The 20,902-nt window shown below is 43.0% G+C and overlaps 1 protein-coding gene across 3 annotated transcripts in view; it reads right to left on the bottom strand.

Annotated features, from left to right (window-relative positions):
- The window catches only part of TCF20 (transcription factor 20 (AR1)), a 130,666-nt gene that overhangs the window by 26,808 nt on the left and 82,956 nt on the right, over nucleotides 1–20,902 (bottom strand). For all 3 annotated transcript variants that reach the window (XR_774471.1, XM_010567599.1, XM_010568412.1), the window contains exon 3: nucleotides 12,511–18,132. Coding sequence is in view for 2 of the 3 variants with exons in the window: in XM_010567599.1 (XP_010565901.1) it covers nucleotides 12,511–18,096 (5,586 nt within the window). In the remaining variant the exon portion in view is untranslated. The remainder of the gene's footprint in view (nucleotides 1–12,510; nucleotides 18,133–20,902) is intronic.

Here is a 20,902-nt window from a genome sequence, read left to right as displayed (position 1 = left end):
TTCAAAACCCCCAAACCTTAAACTAAATTACGTGGCATCCCCCCCCCCCCCCCCCCCCCCCATGTCCACCCCCCCTTTTACGTTCCTTTTAAGTTTCACATTGAGCAGCAGTGCCCTTTAGAGAAAGTCCTCATTTCAGAAATTCATGCCAGGACACCCTCCTCCTTTTTCCCCTCCCTTAGTAGTAAGTTTTTTATGAAGCTGGACAGTCTCCTTTAACCAACAGTAACTTTCTGAAACTTAGCAAGCATGAGTTCTCAGTAAGAACAAAGGAGTCAAACGTTCAAGAAAAGTTGCAGGTAACAGCACTATAGTGCAAAGTACCAACACCACCACGTATTGTGAAATGATAAACCATGAGAAAAAGACAAACATACAGCTTGAGTTAGAACTAAAGGACCTAAGCATAAATCAAAACAAAACATGCAAGGAGCTAGAAACAGAAAAAATAATAATAAAAAATCATTAGTAAGTGAAGACTGCACAACCGATTTTTAACATCAATCTTTAGTATTTTCTCAAACAGAAGGAAAGCTTAGGACACAGACAACAATTAGCTAGTTGAGATAAGACTTATATATATTTATGCTACAATCGGTTGTGCAACCAGACCTCAGGAAGACATACGCAATCTATTTTTACCACTGGTAGCTCAGGTGCTGACAAGCAGTGCAGCAGCAGTGCACAGAGGCCTGGGCGGGCTTTGCCACTCACCACGGTCTTTGTCTTGAGTAGGGTTGGTATTTTACGCTAAATCCTACACTGCTATGTCTACTTTTACCAACAGCTCAGCAAGTCTGAAGACAACTTAAGTAGATCTACATGATTCAAGTCATGCCTTGAGCAGTGCTAGAATTTCTCAAAAGAAACTGCAGCTATTTGAGTCCTTTTAACTGAAGAGAAATGCCTGCTTTAGGTTACTCTGTCTGGCAAGTTAGGCCAGAGGAGGGGAGGGAGCATACAGTCTCTAGTGGTTCTAGATCATGCAATAATAATAATAATAATAGTAGTAGTAGTCATAATAATAAAAAGGAAAACCCCCTACCTTTTCATATGTCTAGACAACTAGGTGGTTGCACTTGACATCAGTAATAAATGCTGCAAAGCTATATACATTTGAGAACCACCTTAGACAAATTTTCAAATATACCTTTTATTGAATTTACTAGTTTGTGTAATTAGTAATATCACTCTGGAAAAACTTTCTATCCAAAGTTATGGTCTTGACCAGTCCACTCACTTCCAGATCATTTTAAGACATCAGTTTGTACTTGCACAACCTGCTGCCCCCTCCTATCCCTAGCTGGGGCATTTCCCTGTATTGGTATTGACACTAAGAGTCAAGAAAGCCGGTCCAGCCAAAAAATTAGCTGGATAAAAATCAGGGGGGTGAGGGGTGGGGAGAATTTACAGGCCAGATCAGCTACCTGACTTGGTTCAGTCACAGAGCAGTAGTGCTGGCAGAAGGGGAGGTGTGAGGGAGAAGAATAGCTTCTCACAACCCTATCTTAGCCTAGAAATTAGCACCATATTTCATCTTCACAACAGACTCCTCAGTGGAGCAGAAGTGGCTTACAGAGGACACACTTTGCTCTTTTGCACCTTTAACAGCAAAGGAGCCTTGACCTTTTCCTATATTCCTACCTCCCTCCACCCTCATCTTACTACCTCATCTATTTCACTTCCCCCAGCCCTTGCCCTGCACTCATCTTTCCCCTAACTTACCCACCATGGCACAAGGCAATCAAGGACTGCTATCACAGTAAAAAAAAGAGAATTTCATCAAGTTCAGGGGGAGAAAGAGAGAGAAAGAGTTTCAGTTGTGGCAAGGAGTGGGCTAAGACCGTGAAAACCAGCATTACTGTAAGAGCAACTTGGAACTTCAAAGGGCCCTTTGAGGAAGACTATTATTTTTGATAGCTCCCTCCATGAGGGCTAACCCAGAGCCAGTCTCTGTGCCCTATGCCCAGGCTGTGCTGTGTTGGCCATATGCTCCATTTCCCACCCCTATCTCGCTTCCTGGCTCAATGCTGCAGTAGGAATGAGCTGTTGAAGGCAACTAACATCAGAATTCACATCCCCATATTCCCCAAACAACTTTGTGCCCACATCTCCAGCTACATACATTCCCAACATGGCTCAAGCCACTTATGCTCGTCCATAGCTTTAGCAATACAAGACTGCTGTTAAATGCTAATTGCTTACTAATGAAAGCTAATCATCATGCAATTAAACTTTAATCACCAAGCAGCTGGCTGAGATCCAATCCATAACAATGAAGGTTCATTAATAACTTTTTTCCAAAGTGCTCCATCCATGAAGACTATCCTATACTTCACACAGAGTCCAGCTAAGTGTATGAAATTGTTTGAAAAATATTTCCTCTGCCAAGAAAGAAAAACTACCCAGAGCACAACAGTGTAAGAGTAGCACACTTTAGATTAGCTGAAAAGGATGGGTTTAAGATTCAGGGAACTCAAACTCCATTCCTGGCTTCTTCCATAACCTCAGGCAAAATGTGCAGCACAGACAGAACCTCTTCTCTCCAGTTCTTGTCTCTGCAGAGTAACATTCTCCAAGGCAAAAAAACGAGTTTTAATTTTGCTGTAGTTTCTAAAATTATTACATGAATACTCATCATACTTCAGTTTTATTTTTACTCGTCTAAATCTAAGGAAATTAATCTAACCTCTTTCAGAACATATTTCTCTAATTAAAAAAAAAAAAGATATTGGAGTTATATAACTAGGTTTATAATGAGCAGACAGATGAAAATTTACTCTTGAAAAGAAAAAAGTTTAAAAATTGCTTTCTATATTGTATTTTTAAAAAATCTCACACCACCATCAGTAAGCATCTCAGTTTTGCCTGCACCATTCCTACCCCAGCCTGGCTACTGCACAAAACACTATGCTTATATAGCTTTTTATGAACCTGGTTTGCATCGCAGTGTTTGAAGAGCTTTCCTTTATTATGAATGGTAGAACATTAGTATAGCTGAAGTGTTGTTTTTGCTTATTCAGTGATCAAAGGATTCAGGCTAACGTTTATTTTAAAAATAAAACAGAGACTGTAAATTTTTTTATTTAAAAAGTCTTACAAATGATAGAACATAATTCTAATAATCCATACAATATTATATAACAGAAAGTTATGAATTCCTACCTCCATAAATTAAGCTCTTATCAAACTGAACACACAAAGAGAGATTAAGAAGAAATATTTTTTCAAAATCAGGGAAAATATTTTTTTAAGGTTTGCATTTTTCCCTAGTTGTAATCAAATACAGGGCTTTTTAAACACAGAGGCATGGAGCAGAATAGACTTCTGAAGTTCCTGAATGCCCTTCACCACTTATTTGGTAGTAACATTTTTCTAATGAAGTTAAGGGGATACAGATCAAATGACTAGCATCTGGAATTAGTCCAAGTTAAAAAAAATGAGTTCAGTTTAAGTTAACAAAACACAAACAGCACAACAACTCTCATCCCCTATTTTGGGGAATCTTAACAACCTTTCTGCCAGCACAGCTTAAAAAGATTCAGGCTAAAATGATACATAAATAGATTGTATTCACTTGCTATGAGAATTTAGCAAGAGTTTGGCATCTCTACACTAACAGGCAACTTAAATCTTACAAAAAAGGATTGTGTGAGCTTGTGGATAGCCAGACAAAAAGCTCTAAAGCTTTGTTTAGAAATCTCCTGCACAGAGAAGGCCCCCTTGACATTTGGAAGAGCTTCTTAGAAATTAAAGTTACTTAAATGTATTTTTAAATGAAAACTGTACATAGATTTTGAGGATCCCTGATGCTTTATGGAAAGGCCACAACTGTGGCATGAGTAAGCTCCTTTATACATACAAGTTGCCTTCCAGTGCTCCTGGCTACAACTAATGCAAGTGGTTAAACATTTTGTTCTTTCCCAACACTCTATTGTCAGTAAATCTGTTTTCCGCTTTCCTCACTCCACACGGTAGACAAACAGTAAAATATAAAACCACACGCAAGCGCTGACGTAATGCCCATACTTTGGGATAAACTAACGGCAAAGGAGTCTGCTAGTAAAGATGCACAGAAATTAATTCCCTGCCTACACTTCATCTTCTCTCTGCCCCCATACAAAAGGCTGACGCTGGAAAAAGTCTTTCCTCTTTTCCCAATATCATATTTAATGTTTAAGACCTCAACTAAACTGTACTTCCTGCCATCTACAATCCATGATCATCAACATGCTGCACCAGTTTTACCTGATTTCTACTCACAATAAAGCCAAGGAAAGCCAGCTTCATTTCACAAATGTAATTAATGGCTTCCAATCACACAAGATATTGAAATATATGCATCAGAAATGTAGGTGTGGATTCTGTCTGCTCACCTCTTTGGCATCTGAGGCTTGTTGATAGCAATATACAGAACTGCTGTAAGCTACAAAGTGCTGTAGCACTAGCCATTCATGCTTCTAGGTCCCTACCAGAGGAAAGCAATGAACTGAGATACAACAGGGGCTCCTAGCAGGTTCTCATCTCTGTGGCAGCACACTCTTACAGACCAGGAGTCACGACAGCACAGAGAGTTTCAGTAGCACAGCAGATGACAACGCCTTTCTAACAAAACCAAATCTGAAGTTCATTATTCAGCCTGTCTTTCAGAATTTCTTCTCCACCCAAAATTTCATGCTTCCTTATTTTTGTAACACTGCAGAAGAATACTAAAGATGCTGCAATTTCCCAAGCAATGAAAATGAATATTAAATTAATTGTACTAAGGACGGTCTTCAAGAAAGAGCAAGCACGTTTCCGGCTCAGGCAACTAGGTGTTTGGACACAGTCCATCAATGAAAACCAAGAAATCAACCACTCTAAGGGTAACTGTGGAAGATGCCTCGACACTCTGTGGCACTCCTCACTTGAGGGGTTAAAGCATACTAAAAGCTGTTGCCAGAGATAAAAATAAGCAATGTTCTCAATACACCCCTTTTTTTCAACCACTGCTAACAGGCAGGTTTTAAATTCGTTACTGGTTTCCCTTTCCCCACAGTGAAAAATTAACAAGCTCCAGTGTCACTTCTTCCTACTCTGGAAATTTCTCCCTACTGTTACAGGTCTGGGTGTAAGAAACACAGGTTTTCCCTTCCTGTGCTTGTCAGGCTTATGGTCTTGAAGCAGCAGATTGTTATTTCAGCTGAACCCTGACCTGATGCAGAACTTCACTTGAGGGGCTTTTTTTTTTTTTTTTTGGCAGGGGGAGGGCAGGTGGGTATGGGAGGAGTCAGGTTCTGCACATTTTTCTTCTTTAAAAAGAAGGATAATGAGTAAAAGGTCAGCATTTATCTCCCAACACTTAGAAAGAGTAGCACCATGGGCCTAAACCACTTTCAAGCAGTGGTGTCACCTGGGCACAATTTTGTGTTACAGCTAACTTGATCTAATGGTTATAATTACCAGTGGAAAGGGCCCTCCCCTGTCAGATGCAGCAAACACAGTTCAGAGAGTAAGTGGTTTCAGATGGCTAACCTGGCACAAAGATCCCCCCACTCCAAGCTAGTTTTCTGATTGATTAGCTAGCTAAAAATCAATGCACTTCGCAAATGCACAGTTGGTAGATCTAGCACAAGAGAAACAGTGGGAGCAAGCAGCTTGCGAAGAGGATGAAGTAGGATCACTCCTCTTGACAGCAACTCACTCCCAGCATGGCTTAGGGATAACAAAGCACACCTATGCCAAAGGAGACATTCAGAATAAAGTGACGCCTTTAGGCTCATGGTGCTACACTACTCAAGTTTCTGGGGCTAGAAGCTATTTTGCTTTGTTTTCCCAGAGGTGGCTAACCTTCCACCAATATTCTCAGTTCATACTGATTCCTTAGCTTAGGCATTTGATTAGCCACACAGTCAGGAACCTTTTAAAAGCAATTACTTATAGAGTGTGGGAGCATTTTTGTTAGGCTTTGACTACCCCAATCTGAGAATATAAGTAGCTTAATTCCTAGTGATCCCTCTAGGCACCTTTCTTTACCCAATTTACCGCTAGGCTCCAGAATGGTAGAGGTAAACAAAAGAAAACGGTTCTATGAAAGCAACAGAGTAAACAAAATATTATAGATAGGCAATCCTTACTTCTTCTATGGTACAGATTTCCACAGATAAGATACTGTGGGAGATCAACTATAAGGAGTCTTAAGTGGTCAAGAAAAACTTCTCTGTGTCAAACCAGAAGTTGCTCACCATGAAATCTGCATAGTATGTGTAAACCTAACTCCAGTCCTACCAACTAACACAGGCACACTCAACATGAGCCAGAAGGCTGCCACTGCCCAACAGTAATCAAAAATTCAAATATCTGAGTATAAATTTGCGAAGAAGAGAGAGACATGCATTTAGGTTCCGAACTTCTATAAGCCCATATGTGGTTTTTAAGAACTTTCTCCGAAGTCAGTCTGACCTTCTGAACAGGCTTGTTAACAGTCCTAAAGCAGGTAGATTTCTCCTCTTCAGGTAAGTAGCAGGCTTTGAAAGATAATCCATGGAGAGTTGGACAGACAAAATTCCAGACTGGTGACAGAAAACCCAGAATCTCCTTCCATTATACGGTAGATCATGGGCAGATTTTACCCTTCACCGCTTGTTACTCTGAAGTTCTCCTGACTGAAACCCAAGATGATCCTTGTAATCAGAAGCAACATAGGAAACAGGTTCGAAGGACTTCTTTCCATGTATGAGGATTAAAATATTTCTCAAGCTGGGAACGAAGCAGAGATTGATGAGAAAAGCATTAAATTCTTTAGACCTTTTAAAAGAGATCTTTAAAAGGGGGATAAACTAGTTTTCCTTTCACAGAGTACTGTCAGCAGAAACAAGAGCTACATTTACCTTCAGCAAGGTCAATTCTAACAAGGGGAGGGGGAGAGAAGAAAACAAAACAAAAGCAAACCCAGAAGTAATACCTGTGCTAGGCCAGAGCCTCTTGTCTTGGAAAAAAAGGTGTTTTATAAAAAAATTCTAAGAAACAGCATACTACCTCCTAGTGAACAGCTTTTTAGAAAACAATAGTAGAACTATCTTCTCGGATTCTGCAACTCAACCTAACACAAAGAATGTTCTCTGCATTGTTCTGCTCTTCACTTACAGCCTCCTAAATTTAATACTGAGAATAAAGACCATCAGTTCTTTCGAACACTAAGTCTGCTGACAACTACCAAAGTGACTCCATAATTTTGCCAGTTTCAAAGGTAACCAAGATTTCATCTTGCATGAAAATGAGTTTCTCATGAACAGGAAAACAATGAGAAGATAAACAAGGTAGGGAACTGTTTCCTTAAAGGTATTTATAGCAAACTGCATGCAAGTGTTAGTTTTCCAAAACTATAAATGCAAAGAAATGGTTGACATGACTGTAAGAAGAGAGACCAAAAAATTTCCGAAGGAAGAATATGGATATATTTTCAAACCTGCTGCAGGAATACCTGCTCTAAGATTCTTAGCATCATAAGGCAAGTATCTTATCTCAAATCACTTGTAATCTGCTTTACCTAGTCCAAAACTGGGTGTCTGGCCACCTTCAATATTTGAAAACAAGCATTTTATAGGCAACAGAATCATCCAGCACTAGGCAGATGGCATTTTTTCAGTTCAAGATTTTGTTAGCCTTGGAACCAAGAATGTCTAACTGGAAGAAGGGCAGTTAGCACTCTTACTATGGTTTAACAATCAGCCTAACAGAGAAAGACAGACTACTTAGCAGGTAGCTCCATCTGCTGGGATATCTAATTTGAACCTCAAAATAAGGAGAAGGATTAAGCCATTCTGCATCTGAAGCAGCCGAATTAATCTGATTAACTATTCACATTCTCAGAACCCAGAAGCCTTCCAGAATGGCCAGAGTAAAAGGAACACCTTTTTGCCTGTGACAAGGGCAGATTCTAGCACTCTGGAAGCCAGCTGGATAAGAGGATACATTTACACCATTTTCTCTCTAGGGTGAAATCAGATTTTAAGGAAAAGCTCAAAGCTCAGGAGAATCACTTCACAGTTTGATAAACCTTTTTAAGATAATACCTCTCATCTCAAATTCTTCTAGAGCCTCTGGTGCAAGTCAATCTCTGAGCAATCTCACATATATTCTAAGCCTTCCTTGAGATGGACTATGGGGCTGTTCTAAAAAACCACTGCAGTAAGACACAGACATTTATTCATATAATATTCAATAATATTCATTAATTCATTAATATTCAATAATAGTCATATATAGCCTCCCACATTGTCTCTGCTACTCCTTCCTCCTCAGGGCGAGGACTCCTCACTCACTCTTCCCCTGTTCCAGCGTGGGGTCCCTCCCACGGGAGACAGTCCTCCACAAACTTCTCCAGCATGGGTCCTTCCCACAGGCTGCAGTCCTTCACAAATTGCTCCAGCATGGAACCTTTCCACAGGCTGCAGTCCTTCAGGCACAGGCTGCTCCAGTGCAGGCTTTCCCATGGAGTCATGGCCATCTTGGGGGGCATCCCCCTGCTCCTGCGTGGGCTCCTCCCCAGGCTGCAGGTGGGCATCTGCTCCCCTGCTCCCCTCCATGGGCTGCAGGGGCATCCCTTCCTCCGCCTCCTCCTCTGCTCCTCCTCCACCAACCTCAGTATCTGCAGAGGTGTTCATCTCACATTCCAATCCCACTACTCACTACAGGTTTCCCTTCTGAAATCTGTTCTCCCAAGGTGCTACCACCGTTGCTGAGGGGCTCAGCCTGGGCCAGAGGCGGGTCCAGCTTGGAGCCCGGGGAGCTTCGAGGAGCTTCTCACAGGAGCTGGCCCTGCGGCCCCTCACCCACTACCAAAACCTGGCCACACAAACCCAAAACAATGCTGCATAAGCAACATCAATAGAGCCAGATCTCTGAAGAAAATATTTCAACTCAATGGTACGGATACAGTCTAAATTTGGTGCGCATTTGCCCTTTGTGGGTATTACAAACAGTTTACATAGATTTTGAATTATGGCAGTATTTCATCTGCACAGAATGCATTACATGAATTATTCACTTCCAGGCTCATGACCCTTCATATGCCATAAACGAATGTCTTTCCTTACCCTAGACCAAATCTAAGACCTAGATTCCTGTATGCTTGTACACACATCCATCTACTCTCTCCTGCTACCAAGCAGCTTCATGGTTTGCACGTCTGCTTTTCCAGGACACTAACACTGATGAACTACATGTCGGAGGGAACAAAAAGAAAATGCACTTGCCAAGGAAGGGAGAGGTAAAGAAAGAGCATACACAATAAGCACAGAAAATCAGCTGTCTTGAGCCAGAAGGCTATCCTCAGGCAGCGGGGCAAAAGAGTCTAGTTCAACAGCCCTTCCGCTGCCTGGGGATGGCTTCTGTCAGGTACACCTCTGAATACCCTGGCTACCACCTTTGTGTTGCACATAACCATCTCCTAACTGAAGCGGGGAGGATATACTGCTTCCAGAGAAGAATACAGCACTACAATTTGCTACAATAGGATAAAAAGGTTAAGGAAAAAATAATCCTAGGAGAAAACCTATTCCATTATTTGTGACAGAGGTGAAAGAGAAAGATGGATTGCTCTGTGGACATAATGCAGAAGAGCCCAGCATTCAGCTAGGACACCTGTTACTGTGTTTGTTGTATAAGACATAACAAAACAAAGCACACACAGGAAAATGGTCCCTGTCCCTGAAAATTCAGTCTTATAACTAGATTAAAAATGGACCCAAACAGAACAGTGGAGAGCACTGAAAGGCTACATATTACTTCTCATACACAGAAAGTAAGCAGTATTTCTTACAGCCTTAAGTAGGAAGAATGAGGAAGAAATAGTTTTAAAATCAAACTAGGAGATTGTGAATCTGAGTGACAAGAAAATCAGAACAAGATGGCAGACAATGGATTAAGGATGATGTAAATTAAAAGCCACGTTTTGAAGTGAGAGCCTGAGAAGTCACCATGAATTCAGGAACATTTTTTAAGTTTGTGGCAGAAGAACATGGCTCTAGAGCAAAAAGGAAGCTCTACAAGACTCTGGAAAAAAGTGACCAGATTACCAAAAGATATATACCCAAAGGCATGGTATTGCAGGATAAAGGGGAAGCACAAGCAGAACTTCAGTGAACCCCCCACAAAAAGTTGGGAGTAATGAACAACAGCCCCTGCCAAAATAGTGGAAAGCAAGGAAGTAATCAAAAGAGGACACAGATGGGAGACAAAGGTGGAATAACACTTCAAGAGCAGCACAGCTGACAGTGACAAATGTAGCTGACAGGGAAAGGAAAATGAAGTACTGGATCTGAACCTTAGCTAGGAAGAGATCACCGTAAACACTGATTACAATTGTAGTAGAGCACAATCGAAGCTGCAGTGGAGGACAAGAGCCCCAGACAATGCACTCAAAGAATTTTGAGATGAAAAAAGGGAAAGGAAATTAAGAGGTAGTTGCAAGGCAAGAGAGGCCACAGGCATTTTGTACCCTTCTTTTTCAAAAAAAAAAAAAAAAAAAAAAAAGGGAAACACTTGTGTCTACAGGTACTATGAGCGAAAAGAAAAGCTAGGAGTTGAGCAAGTGATTAAAGGAAAGAGGTAGAGAGAAAGGACACAAGATTCAAGGGAGATAAGGAGATGTTCCTGTACAGTGCCATAAGGGCAGATTAAAGGGTTCGGAAGAGAAGAAAAAAAAAATAAATTCCATTTGTGACAAGGAGATGATCATAACGGTTGGAAGAAAGTGACAAAGGGTAGGCCAAAGTGTATTGTCAGAAAGTCATTAAGATCCCATGCAAAGAAAGAACTAGATGTCAAACAACATGCAAAACCCATATAAAAATGTTGTGGATAATGGGCCAGTAGTATTTGTCAAGCTTGATTAGAGCCTATCAGTGTAGCCCATTTCTGCCGGGCATACGCCCTCTGCAGGTATAGGAACACAAAAAGGATTGCTGGAGGACAACTCAACAACTTGCAGAGAAGGCATTTGCTATTGGGAGAACAAGGATCATAAATGAAAGACACACCCTGAAAACAGGAAAAAGGGAAAATCAGGCTGGAGCAATCCAAATTCAAAATACCAGTGAACTACAAGACATATGAAAGCACAGCCACATTGCAAGTAGAATCCAAACAGTGGTGGAGATCCTGAAAGAAACCTTGCAATTATCAGAGATAAGAAATTCAGCAGTTGCATCAGAACAAGCATGCAGGCACAGCTCAATGAAAACCAAATGAAATTTATTGACTTTGTTTAATGAGAGGCTAGAAACAAGAATGGAGGCCAAATCAAGTTAGGGCAAAGCAGCATGTAATTACTGTCAAAGAACAGCGAGTGAAAGTGCAGAACAAGCCAGGAATCAAACCTGAAGAGAAAAAGCTCATGGCGAGGAAACGAGCATGTTCTATGTAACAATACAGAGCAAAGAGAAGATAAAAACTGGATCCCCACACTGTTTAGAAAAGCAATAATCTGAAGACAACAGGAAAAAGTAGTCTAGTGCCTCTTCTTCCATGGTCCGGCCCAGGACAGAAGGCATAATGCAAAAGGTAACCATAAATAAAGGGATGCAGCATACTGATGATGGCAAAGCGAGCATCATACTGCGGTTTTAGTGTTGGCTTCTGTCTAAGAAAATCAAGAATAGCAGCTGTCTCCATCCACAACCAGGTGGTTGTAAATAGTTCTCCCTTTGTCCCTGCTTTAATTCTACGTATTTCTTCTCACTTGTATACTCACGCTTTGGAGAAAGTCAATTATCCGTATGATTTGTGGTATAATTCGTACTGAATTCATCAATACTAAAACCCACTCACGTTTCACTTAAAGCTTACAGACCTCTGCGTGATTCTACTCTATCCACCTTCTTTTGTAAGCACTGCAAATTCTCCTACAGTTGTGTAATAGGTATTACAGTCGCAGATTAACTTAGGTTGGAAGGGACCCCTGCTGAAAGCAGAGCCAACTTTGAAGCTAGATCCAACTTCAGAGGTAAAGTGGGTTGCTTAGGGCCTTGCCCTGTCACATTTGTGCATCTCCGAGAACAGATATTCTACAGCTTCTCTGTCATTCCCCCTCCCTCAATCCATTGTTTCACCACCCTCACCGAAATTTTTTTGCCTAATATTTAACTGGAATTTTCTTTGTTGCAATTTGTCTCTGCTGCCACTTGTCCTTTCACTGTATGACTCCGAGAAGAGCTCTAGAGAATATTAAATATCTAACAGGATAGAATAAGGAGAAAAAAAGATCATTGTAGTCATGAGAAAGCCTTTGGACATCCAGAACTTTTAGTAGGTAATGAGCACCCAGCTTTTGGATGCCTGAAAAATCTGTCTGATCAGGTGTGGCAGAGATCTAAACGAGGTCATCAAAAGGACATCACTAGAGATTTACTTAAGATGAAAGATGATCGCTTAAGACATGAGAGAGGAACAAGGAAAAATGGTATTCCAAATGGTATATATATTGCAAATGAAAACAAATAATTTTGTATAGCAATGTTAGGTACTCACCATCTCTCTTGCAATCTCCACAGCTTCCTGCAGCCCATAGAGCCTGCCACAGACCAGGTAGATCCCATTGGCCCAGAGAATACAACCCTCATGGACCCAAAATTCATTGCTGTCAAGAGGTAGTTCAGGAATTTGTAACTCCAGCTCAGTGCCACCTTCTGAAGTGGGCATAGAGGGTTTTGAGTCCAAAGGAGTCTTTTCACCACCACTGCCACCATCAGTGGTTGCTTTTTTACAAGAAGCTCCCCTTGAAAGTGACCTAGAGGCTCCACTACAGTCCTCAGAGCGGTGCCGCCTCTTAAAGCGGGGATGAGCAGCTAGGCTTCTTTGTTCCTTCTGTTGTTGCTGTTCCTCCTCCTCTTCTGTATCCGTCTTGGAACCATTAGAAGCACTTTTGTGCCGTACCTTGACCTTGCTCTGCATTTCTGTGGCCCTCTTTGGAGGTGGGTTCTTGGGCAAGGTAGCTGCATAATCCTGGGGGTAGAAAGGACCAAAGAGGTCACCCATGTTACGATAGCTGGCCCATTTGCCACACAGGCAGCAAACCAGATGCCCTAAGACAGAAGACTCTGTTACTACAGGGCCCTGCAGCATGAAAGTTGAGGTGGGCAGCACTTTGCTCTCCGCATTGCTAGGAGGGGGTGTTGAAGACCTTTGCCCTTTCCGACCCCTCACCAATTTGTTCTGCTCCTCTTCCTCCGCATTAATGATTGTGCACACAGCGCCTAATTCACACTTGTTTACCACATGAATATAAGGGAAAAAGGACTTATTCTTGGAGTCAGTTTTATCTACAGGCTGGGTAGCATATTTAAGCTTGATCTCTGGTTCTTGAGGCTCCACAATTGGAGCAGCCCGTCTAGGCTTCCGCTTCCGTGGCTGTGCTGCAGGTTTTCGCCTCTCCCTCCTTTGCCTCTTCGGCTTTGGCTCACCACCACCTACCCCTTCTGAAGACTGGGAAGGTACTGGTGGGGGTGGCGGTGGTGGTGGCAGTTGCTGCTGCTGCTTCTTCTGCTTGTTCACGCTCCCAATTGGCCTCCCCTTTTTCTTTCCAGAGGGAAAATATCCCTTTGGAGGGAAACCATCTGGCTTGGGTGAAATGTTTGTCACATCTCCATCTTTTTCCTCAGACTTTGGGTTTGGTTCAGAAGTAAACACACTAGAAGAGGAAATTGTTTTTGGGTCGGAAAAGGTCAGAGTTCCAGCTCCGCTTACAGATCCATCAGACCTTCCCTGACCACCTGACTTCTGAGAAGGTAGCGGTACTGCACTGGATCCTGCTCCTTCTTTACCAACACTGGCAGTTTCAGGGACCTCTTTCTTGGTTTTATCATCCTCACTGCTTTGCCACTCTTCTGAAGATCTTGGAAGAGTTATTTCACCAGTTGTATCCTGGCTTGCTGTCCCCACTTGATCTGACATCTCTGCTTTTCTCTTTTCAGTCTCTGGTCCATGTCCAGCCACATTTCCTCCTTCAGATCCACTCTTAAGAGACAGGATGTCATCAAGAGTGACAGTATCTGCACCAGTTTCAGCACTGTTGGTAGAAACACTTCTCCTAATATTGGGAGATGTAATTTTTTGAACAATAGCTTCCAGTTTTAATCCTCGCCCCTTTCTGGGGGGCAATATTTTGGTCTTAGCCGGGCTTGTGAGGGAAACAGCAGGGCAATTCCTATTGTCAGGACTTGGCAGGTCCTTGAAGGAATCTCCCTTTGCAACTGACTTGCCAACATCTTGGCTTTGAGATGAATGGGCATAGGAGTTGTAGGTTTTATCAGCTCCTTCTTTTGCTGAAGTCATCAGTCGCCCTTTATCTTCACTGCCACTGTTCTTCATATCCTGTGGCTGTCTTTTGGTAGGGATAGGCGAGATGAAAGAACGGACTCTCCTCCTCATAATTAATGGATTTTGAGGAGACTGGTCTTCCTGGCCAGGGAGCCTGAGCATGGCATTACTAGGCTTGGGCAAATCTGTAGATTCCTCTCGTCGATGCCCATCGCTTTCTTGAGGGCAAAATCTTTTTTGGTTGGCTGCTCCAAGAGGGCCACTGCTTTTGGCAGGAGAAGTTTGCCGAGACAGGTCCCATCCAGATTCATGATGCTGCAACTTCTGGTTGCCGTGTTTCAGTTCAGTGCATTTGCTCTGAGTACTGTCACTCCCCATAACACAGCGCCCAGCTTCCTGGCTTCCAGTATCATGATAAGAGCCACCTTGAAGGTACATCATTCCATCCTTATCATTTTTTAAGGGACTCCTTACTCTTTCCAGAAATTGCTGTTGTCTTGGGCTCTTCCTTGCTCCCTCCTGCCTGTGCTGAGCTGCAGCAATCACACCTTGAGCCGCGCTGCTTGCCCAATCTTTGTATTCTTCTTGCTGTTGTTGGTATATCTGTCTCTTGTAATGATACTGGGAATTTAAACTCTGGTTAGGGTCACCAAAAGCATGAGGCCTAGCATTTGTGTGATATGCTGAAGCCAAAGATGGGCCTTCTGAATTCTGAGGGTAAGCAGAATGCAAGGAACCCCTGTTAACTCTTTCAGATAGTGTCATGTGTGGGTTCATGTGATGCAGATCTGTCCCTGGGCCTCTGCTTCTGCCTGGTGACATTTTCAGCTTATCAGCAAGATCCTGAAATTGAGAAGGTGATTTACCCCTGCTGCTTCCAGTTCTGCCAGGTGCTCGTCTCATCTGCATTGATCTGCTGTCCTGCTGGGGAATGTAGTCTGGAGCAGCATCGGAGACTGCAGCTCCAGGGCTAGCATTGCCTCGGAAAGATTCATGCTTGATGCCAGCAGGATGACAATGGTCTCCTGTTTTTTTATTATTGAGACTAGCTGAGCTCTTCGATTGTTCAAAATCTTCTTCTTTTATTTGCCCACTGTGAGCTTTCATCTTTGTTTCCATGGATACTAAACCACCAGGGAGTATTACTGACTGGCTCAAGCCAGGGGCAAGACGTTCACTCCTTCCACTTCTGGCCTCAGGACCCATGTGCCCCATTGGGTGAGGGCCAGGATCTCTGACAAGTTGCCTTAATGGAGATATGTCACAGATCACTGATCTCCTCTCTGAGAGCGCTCCCCCTTCATGGGCAGAAGACTGAGACTCCACATCAAACTTTCTAGCAATAGGGTAATCAGCTAGATTTATCTGCTTCATGTCAGGAGCTGTGCTGCTAGACTTCCTGTCCCAGGGACCCCAGTGAGGGCCTTCCAGGAGAGACCCCATACTTTTATTTAAGAGGCCTCTGTTGGTCAATTCATTTGTTTGACTAATTAAGATATTGGGCCTCATGGCTCCCTCCAAACTCCCAGCCATCCCAGAATGCTCCTGTGCATTCCTAGAATACCTTCTGTCTGGATGGTGGTGGTACCCCTGTAAGACCTCCTGTAGGAGGCTAGGAAACTTCTCATTCCTGCCTTTGCGCTCACTGTGCCCTGGAAAATCCCCTTTTTCTTGACCAGAAGGATACTGTGGAAAGCCACCAATATTTCTCTGTATACCAGCTGCTATATTATCCTTGTAACTGTATCTTAAACTGCCAGGAGATTTGGAAGGTTCTGTTCTTGCAGGAAAATTTGGCCCAACAACTGCATGACCAGGCTGGCTGTTCCCCTCTCCATTATGGTTAGTGTTATCTCCACTTTTGCTCCCTTTACCTCCTCCTTGAGTTTCTGGCTGCGTCCCTGCATGCCCAGCTTCTTTTGCTCCACTAGCACTAGCTGGTGCCTGAGTGGCTGTGGAAGCATCATCTTGTGTAGGTTTATCTTGTCCACCTGACTTTTCTACTCTTCCTGTCATGGCTTCCCGGGAGACAATCACCCCAACTGCCTTTTCATTCACTTTTGGGGCATTTTCCACAGCCACTACAGCTTCCTTCCCATCAGGGGAGGCCACATCTTCCCTAGCTGCAGGGCTGCTGCTGAGTTTTGATGGCTCATTCTGAGAGCCTTGTGCTGGTGAGGAGTTGGATCTCTCTAAGTTACCCCCTTTGTAAGTGGTGTCTGAGCTGGTGCTCTGGCCGCTCAGCTGTCTCACCCTTTCCCCATGATCCTCTGAACTACTGGAACAGCCACCATCAAGGGACTCTGCCAGGGGAGACTTGAGTTGCTCCTCCGCCTGGGAGGAGCCTTCTGAGTTGGTGCAGCTGTCGGCCTTCTTTGAAGAGGATGACCTTTTGGAACTTTTTTTCTGAGGTGCCAAGGCATCTGAGAGCAACATGTGTTGGACTGTGTTGGGCAGATTGGCCACTTGAGAACTTAGAGCACTCAGGCTGCTCAGCCCTGGATCTGTGAGCCTTTTCTCCTGCAGTCCTTCCAGCCCAAACCCCTTGAATCCCCCTGCATGAGCATTGGGGCTTGGCATCATAGATGGTGTAGGACTAAGCTGAGGCATCATCTGCAGGATTCGGTTTCTAGAACCCATGGACATGTTGCCTTGCCCACACTGGAGATTTTCTCCACCTGGCATGAGTGGAGAAGGGGTAGAGCTGCAGCTTGGAGACTGAACCACAGATGCAGCAGGAGATGGATTAGAGATTGGACTGAAGTTTTGGTGGAACTGCATCGGTGACCTTACAGGAACTTCAGTCTGGCTGTACTGTCCCACTTGACTTTGAAGAGAGAGCTTGGTGGCAGCATTTGAATACTGCATTACATGCTGAGGTGGGTGCTGCTGCTGCTGCCCCTGCTGCCCACTTTGGGGCAGCTTAGACTGCTCAAAACTTTTCATCGGTTGAGTCTGAAAGCTGTAGTTTGACTGGGTCCCATATGCCTGTGCATTGGAACCCACAGCATGGCCTTCATACTGCGACCCAGAATTCACGCTGTAGCTTCCATCATAATTTTGTCCTGACTGGCCAAAACGCTGTGGGGAAGGAAAAGAGGAGGAGGAGGATGACGAAGGTGGCTGATAGTGTTGGCTGAACTGACCCACTCGTAACTGGTACCCAGAAGCAGAGGAAGGCAGGGTGGATGGCCGCTGCATTGGCTGCAAGTGTGAGGTGCTAGAAGCAGACTGGCTGGAAGCCTGGGGTAAAGGCTGATGAGATTGATAGATCTGCTGTCTCAGCTGCTGCACCTGCTGCTGCTGGCTAGAAGCCTGCTGCTGATACTGGGCACTCCCTGGAGAAAAAGGACCAGTATAATCCTGTTGATAGTGGGATACACCCCCAAGGGTCGAGTGCTGTGTTTGAAACTGGCCCACATGTCCCTCACTCCCATACTGACTCCCAAAGCTACTCCCCTGAGGGGGCCCATAGCTCTGTACTGGTCCAGAAGGCCTGCGCTGAGGTGGCTGCTGCCCTCCTGACGCCACTGGATCTTTGTTGGCAGCCATATAGTAAAACTCTCCTGCTTCTTTTCTGAAACCTTGGTAGCTCTGATGGCCAGAGCTCTCACCAGGCATTGCTGTAGAGGCTCCTGCTGCTCCACGACGTCCACTGCCAGCACCTCCTCCAAAGCTCTGGAACATCTGGGCCTGCTGGCGGGGGCTGAACTCTTCCAGTCGGGATGAACTGTGCACTTCCTGCGGGTAGCTCTGCTGGTTTCCGTGGTAACTACTTTGCTCCCGAAAGGACTGCATGCTGTTCAGCAGCAGAGCGGCAGCTCGAAAGCCCTCCTAAATGGGGAGAAAAAGAAAGAGGAAAAAAAAGGTATAACATCCACATCTCCCAGTCACACCAATACCGCTGCTCAATTTCACTGTTTTAGTAGCAATTAAAATCTGGTATTTGTCTCCTACTTTCTGGTACATCAATCTGTATTCCCTCTCCTTGCAACTTTCCAACCTTTTAAGTACTGCAAGTAAAAGGAATCACTCACATTCAAGAAAATACAAGTCAGTAGCCTACTACCAGCTGGAGTGTATTTTCAGCATTAACATTTCCCCTGCTTATGTGTCCCTGAAGAAACAAACTTCCAACAGTATTTTGCAAAACAATCCTCACCCTCCAGCTATTATCTATGGCTATTACTGGGAGTAATAAAATATTTTGCTACCATGTTTAAAGATGCAACAACAAGAACCCTGCAACCCTCTCAAACCACACTTGGATCTACTGTAGGAATGATAATCCAAGGCCCATGTTTCACTCTGGGAAAGATCTCCATCAGAAAACACTCAAGACAATTGACCAAAGCTCAAACCAAGATACTCCAATGAAAAGGATGTACAGGAACCTGTGAAAGAACTGGCACAGGGATGCTCAAAGACATCTGCTCCATGCTTTGCTCCTGACAACTCCAATGACACTTTTAGGTGACAACAAACCCAGTAAGACAAAACATGGTATTTTTTTTCCCTACCTGCTTTGTTTTAAAGGATGGAAAGTCAAAACAAGTCCACTCTATTTGAGCAAAAGGGTCTACAACTTGCTCCCTTAGGACTTTTATATTACCTTGAATGAAACTTGACTGAAAACATTTGTCACCCAGAATATATATTTTTGAATACCATGTATGATCATCTACATTTATACAATCAACTCCTAAGTAAATGCACTTCAGGAAGGCTCTCTTACATACTTCAATCCATTATTCAGTGTGTAGATTCATGACTCATCCTCAAGGATTGGACCACAGCTGCAAAATTGTTTGGGGACCCTAGCTAGTCCCTCTGTAAAAGCCTGATACATCACTAGACACATTAAGTGTGGTAATGAATGAGTATATACATATACATTGTCCTTTTAAAAAAATACTTAAATAAATAAATAAAAATCAATAAACAGATTACAAAAGCATTTCATTTCTGGACCACCTTGTGGTTTTCTCTTCCTGAAAGCAAACTGGATAAAGCCACCTGAAGAGACTTCTTCCTTTAAATAAATGGTAAGACAATGCTCATGCTTTTCCAGGAAACAGAACCCTGACTCCTCAGATTGGAGACTTCCTGGAAGAACTGCCTGCATTATGTTTTCTCATTTAGCCATGTTTCGTGCTTGCCACATTCAACTGAACCCACTCAGAACTGAAGTCTAGTTTTGCACTTGAAAGTTTTGTTCAAGTAGAAGATCACCAGAGTCCCAAGAAAACAGGCATACAAATGAGGAGATGCAGGCAATGTCTGGCATCATGCTCTTTTCCCATCTGCCTCTCAAGATTATTTTTTTTTACTAATATGTATGTTATATACAGAAGGCTCTAACTCTACCATTAGGGTGTTTCAGAAAGATACCCTGCTTATATTTGGGTTTCTACTATCTGTTTGTGCATGCAGGCTACAGAACACACACGAAAAAACCCACTGCAATGCATGTCTCCACAATCCCTCTCTGCTAACTCAAAGGCATCTTTGTGTTGTAGCCTTGGTTCATGCAGCTTGATGTCCACAAGAATATTTACAAAACATTTACTAGAATCAGAAGGGAACTTTCAAATTGTTAATACTTCCAATTCTGTCTCTCCCCATCTAGGAAGTCAACTTTACTGCTGTTTTAATCCTATACTCTAACATTTTAGCTGTCATACTGTAAGAGAGATCTGCTGTTCTGCTGAACTTCCACTTTTTTAGCATTTTAAAGACTACATATATCACATGAATAACACTTTTATAAATGTCACACTGTGCCAATCTGTCCAGTTTGGGCTTCTTAAGGATAAACCCCTCCTTCTTCCCAAATTATTCCCTTTGATGTTTCATCAGTTTAAAGCTCCTGCCTTCAAAACTGGGATACCTAATGCAAGCTTCTTTCTCCTCTTTTGTATGACTTGCTGTTAAGGTGAAAAATGGGACAAAAAAAAGCAGGAAAAAACCCATACATAGAAACAGAAGGAAGTTATCAAACCAAAGGTAAGAGAACATCTACTGTAACTGGCAGATGTTAAAAAGCAGCTTCTCTAGATAAGTAGTTTGGCGCTCTGCAATCAGCAGCATTCACGTGCTATGGAGACTGCATGCACACCCTGGCAGTCACGTGCTTTGTGTCCTCTTCTCATGAAAGCAACACTTTCATCCTCATCACAGGCTCAGTCTCTCACAGAATCTCAGCCTAATTTTTATATATGACTTTTAATAAAGCTTACTTTGCATAGCCTGAACAAGGTCTCAGGAAGCCTCTTCTGTATTACATCATACAAAAACTTTAATCACTGATGATATTCATCCTTCTATAATAATACTAACAAAGGCTTGAAAACTGCTAACATACGTTAACAATACTAGGAAACATTCTTAAGACTTCCTCACTATTAAAAAAAGAATCATTTTAATTACATAATGGAACAGCAACAGCACAAGATGCTGTAAAATACCTTTAGGAACACAGATCCAGTAAAGATCAACCTGAGGCACAAATTCCTATCCTCCATGATCTTATGCAATCACATAATATTTAGTTAGGCCAGAAGATCCATATGCTAATTCAAAACAGGAAGAACATGTTTTTCTC

This window comes from Haliaeetus leucocephalus, unplaced genomic scaffold (genome assembly GCF_000737465.1).
Source record: "Haliaeetus leucocephalus isolate CR32 unplaced genomic scaffold, Haliaeetus_leucocephalus-4.0 Scaffold0, whole genome shotgun sequence".
In the NCBI taxonomy this organism is placed as follows: Eukaryota; Metazoa; Chordata; class Aves; order Accipitriformes; family Accipitridae; genus Haliaeetus; species Haliaeetus leucocephalus.
Note: the sequence above shows the minus strand (reverse complement) of the source record. Positions and strands in the feature narration are given on the sequence as shown.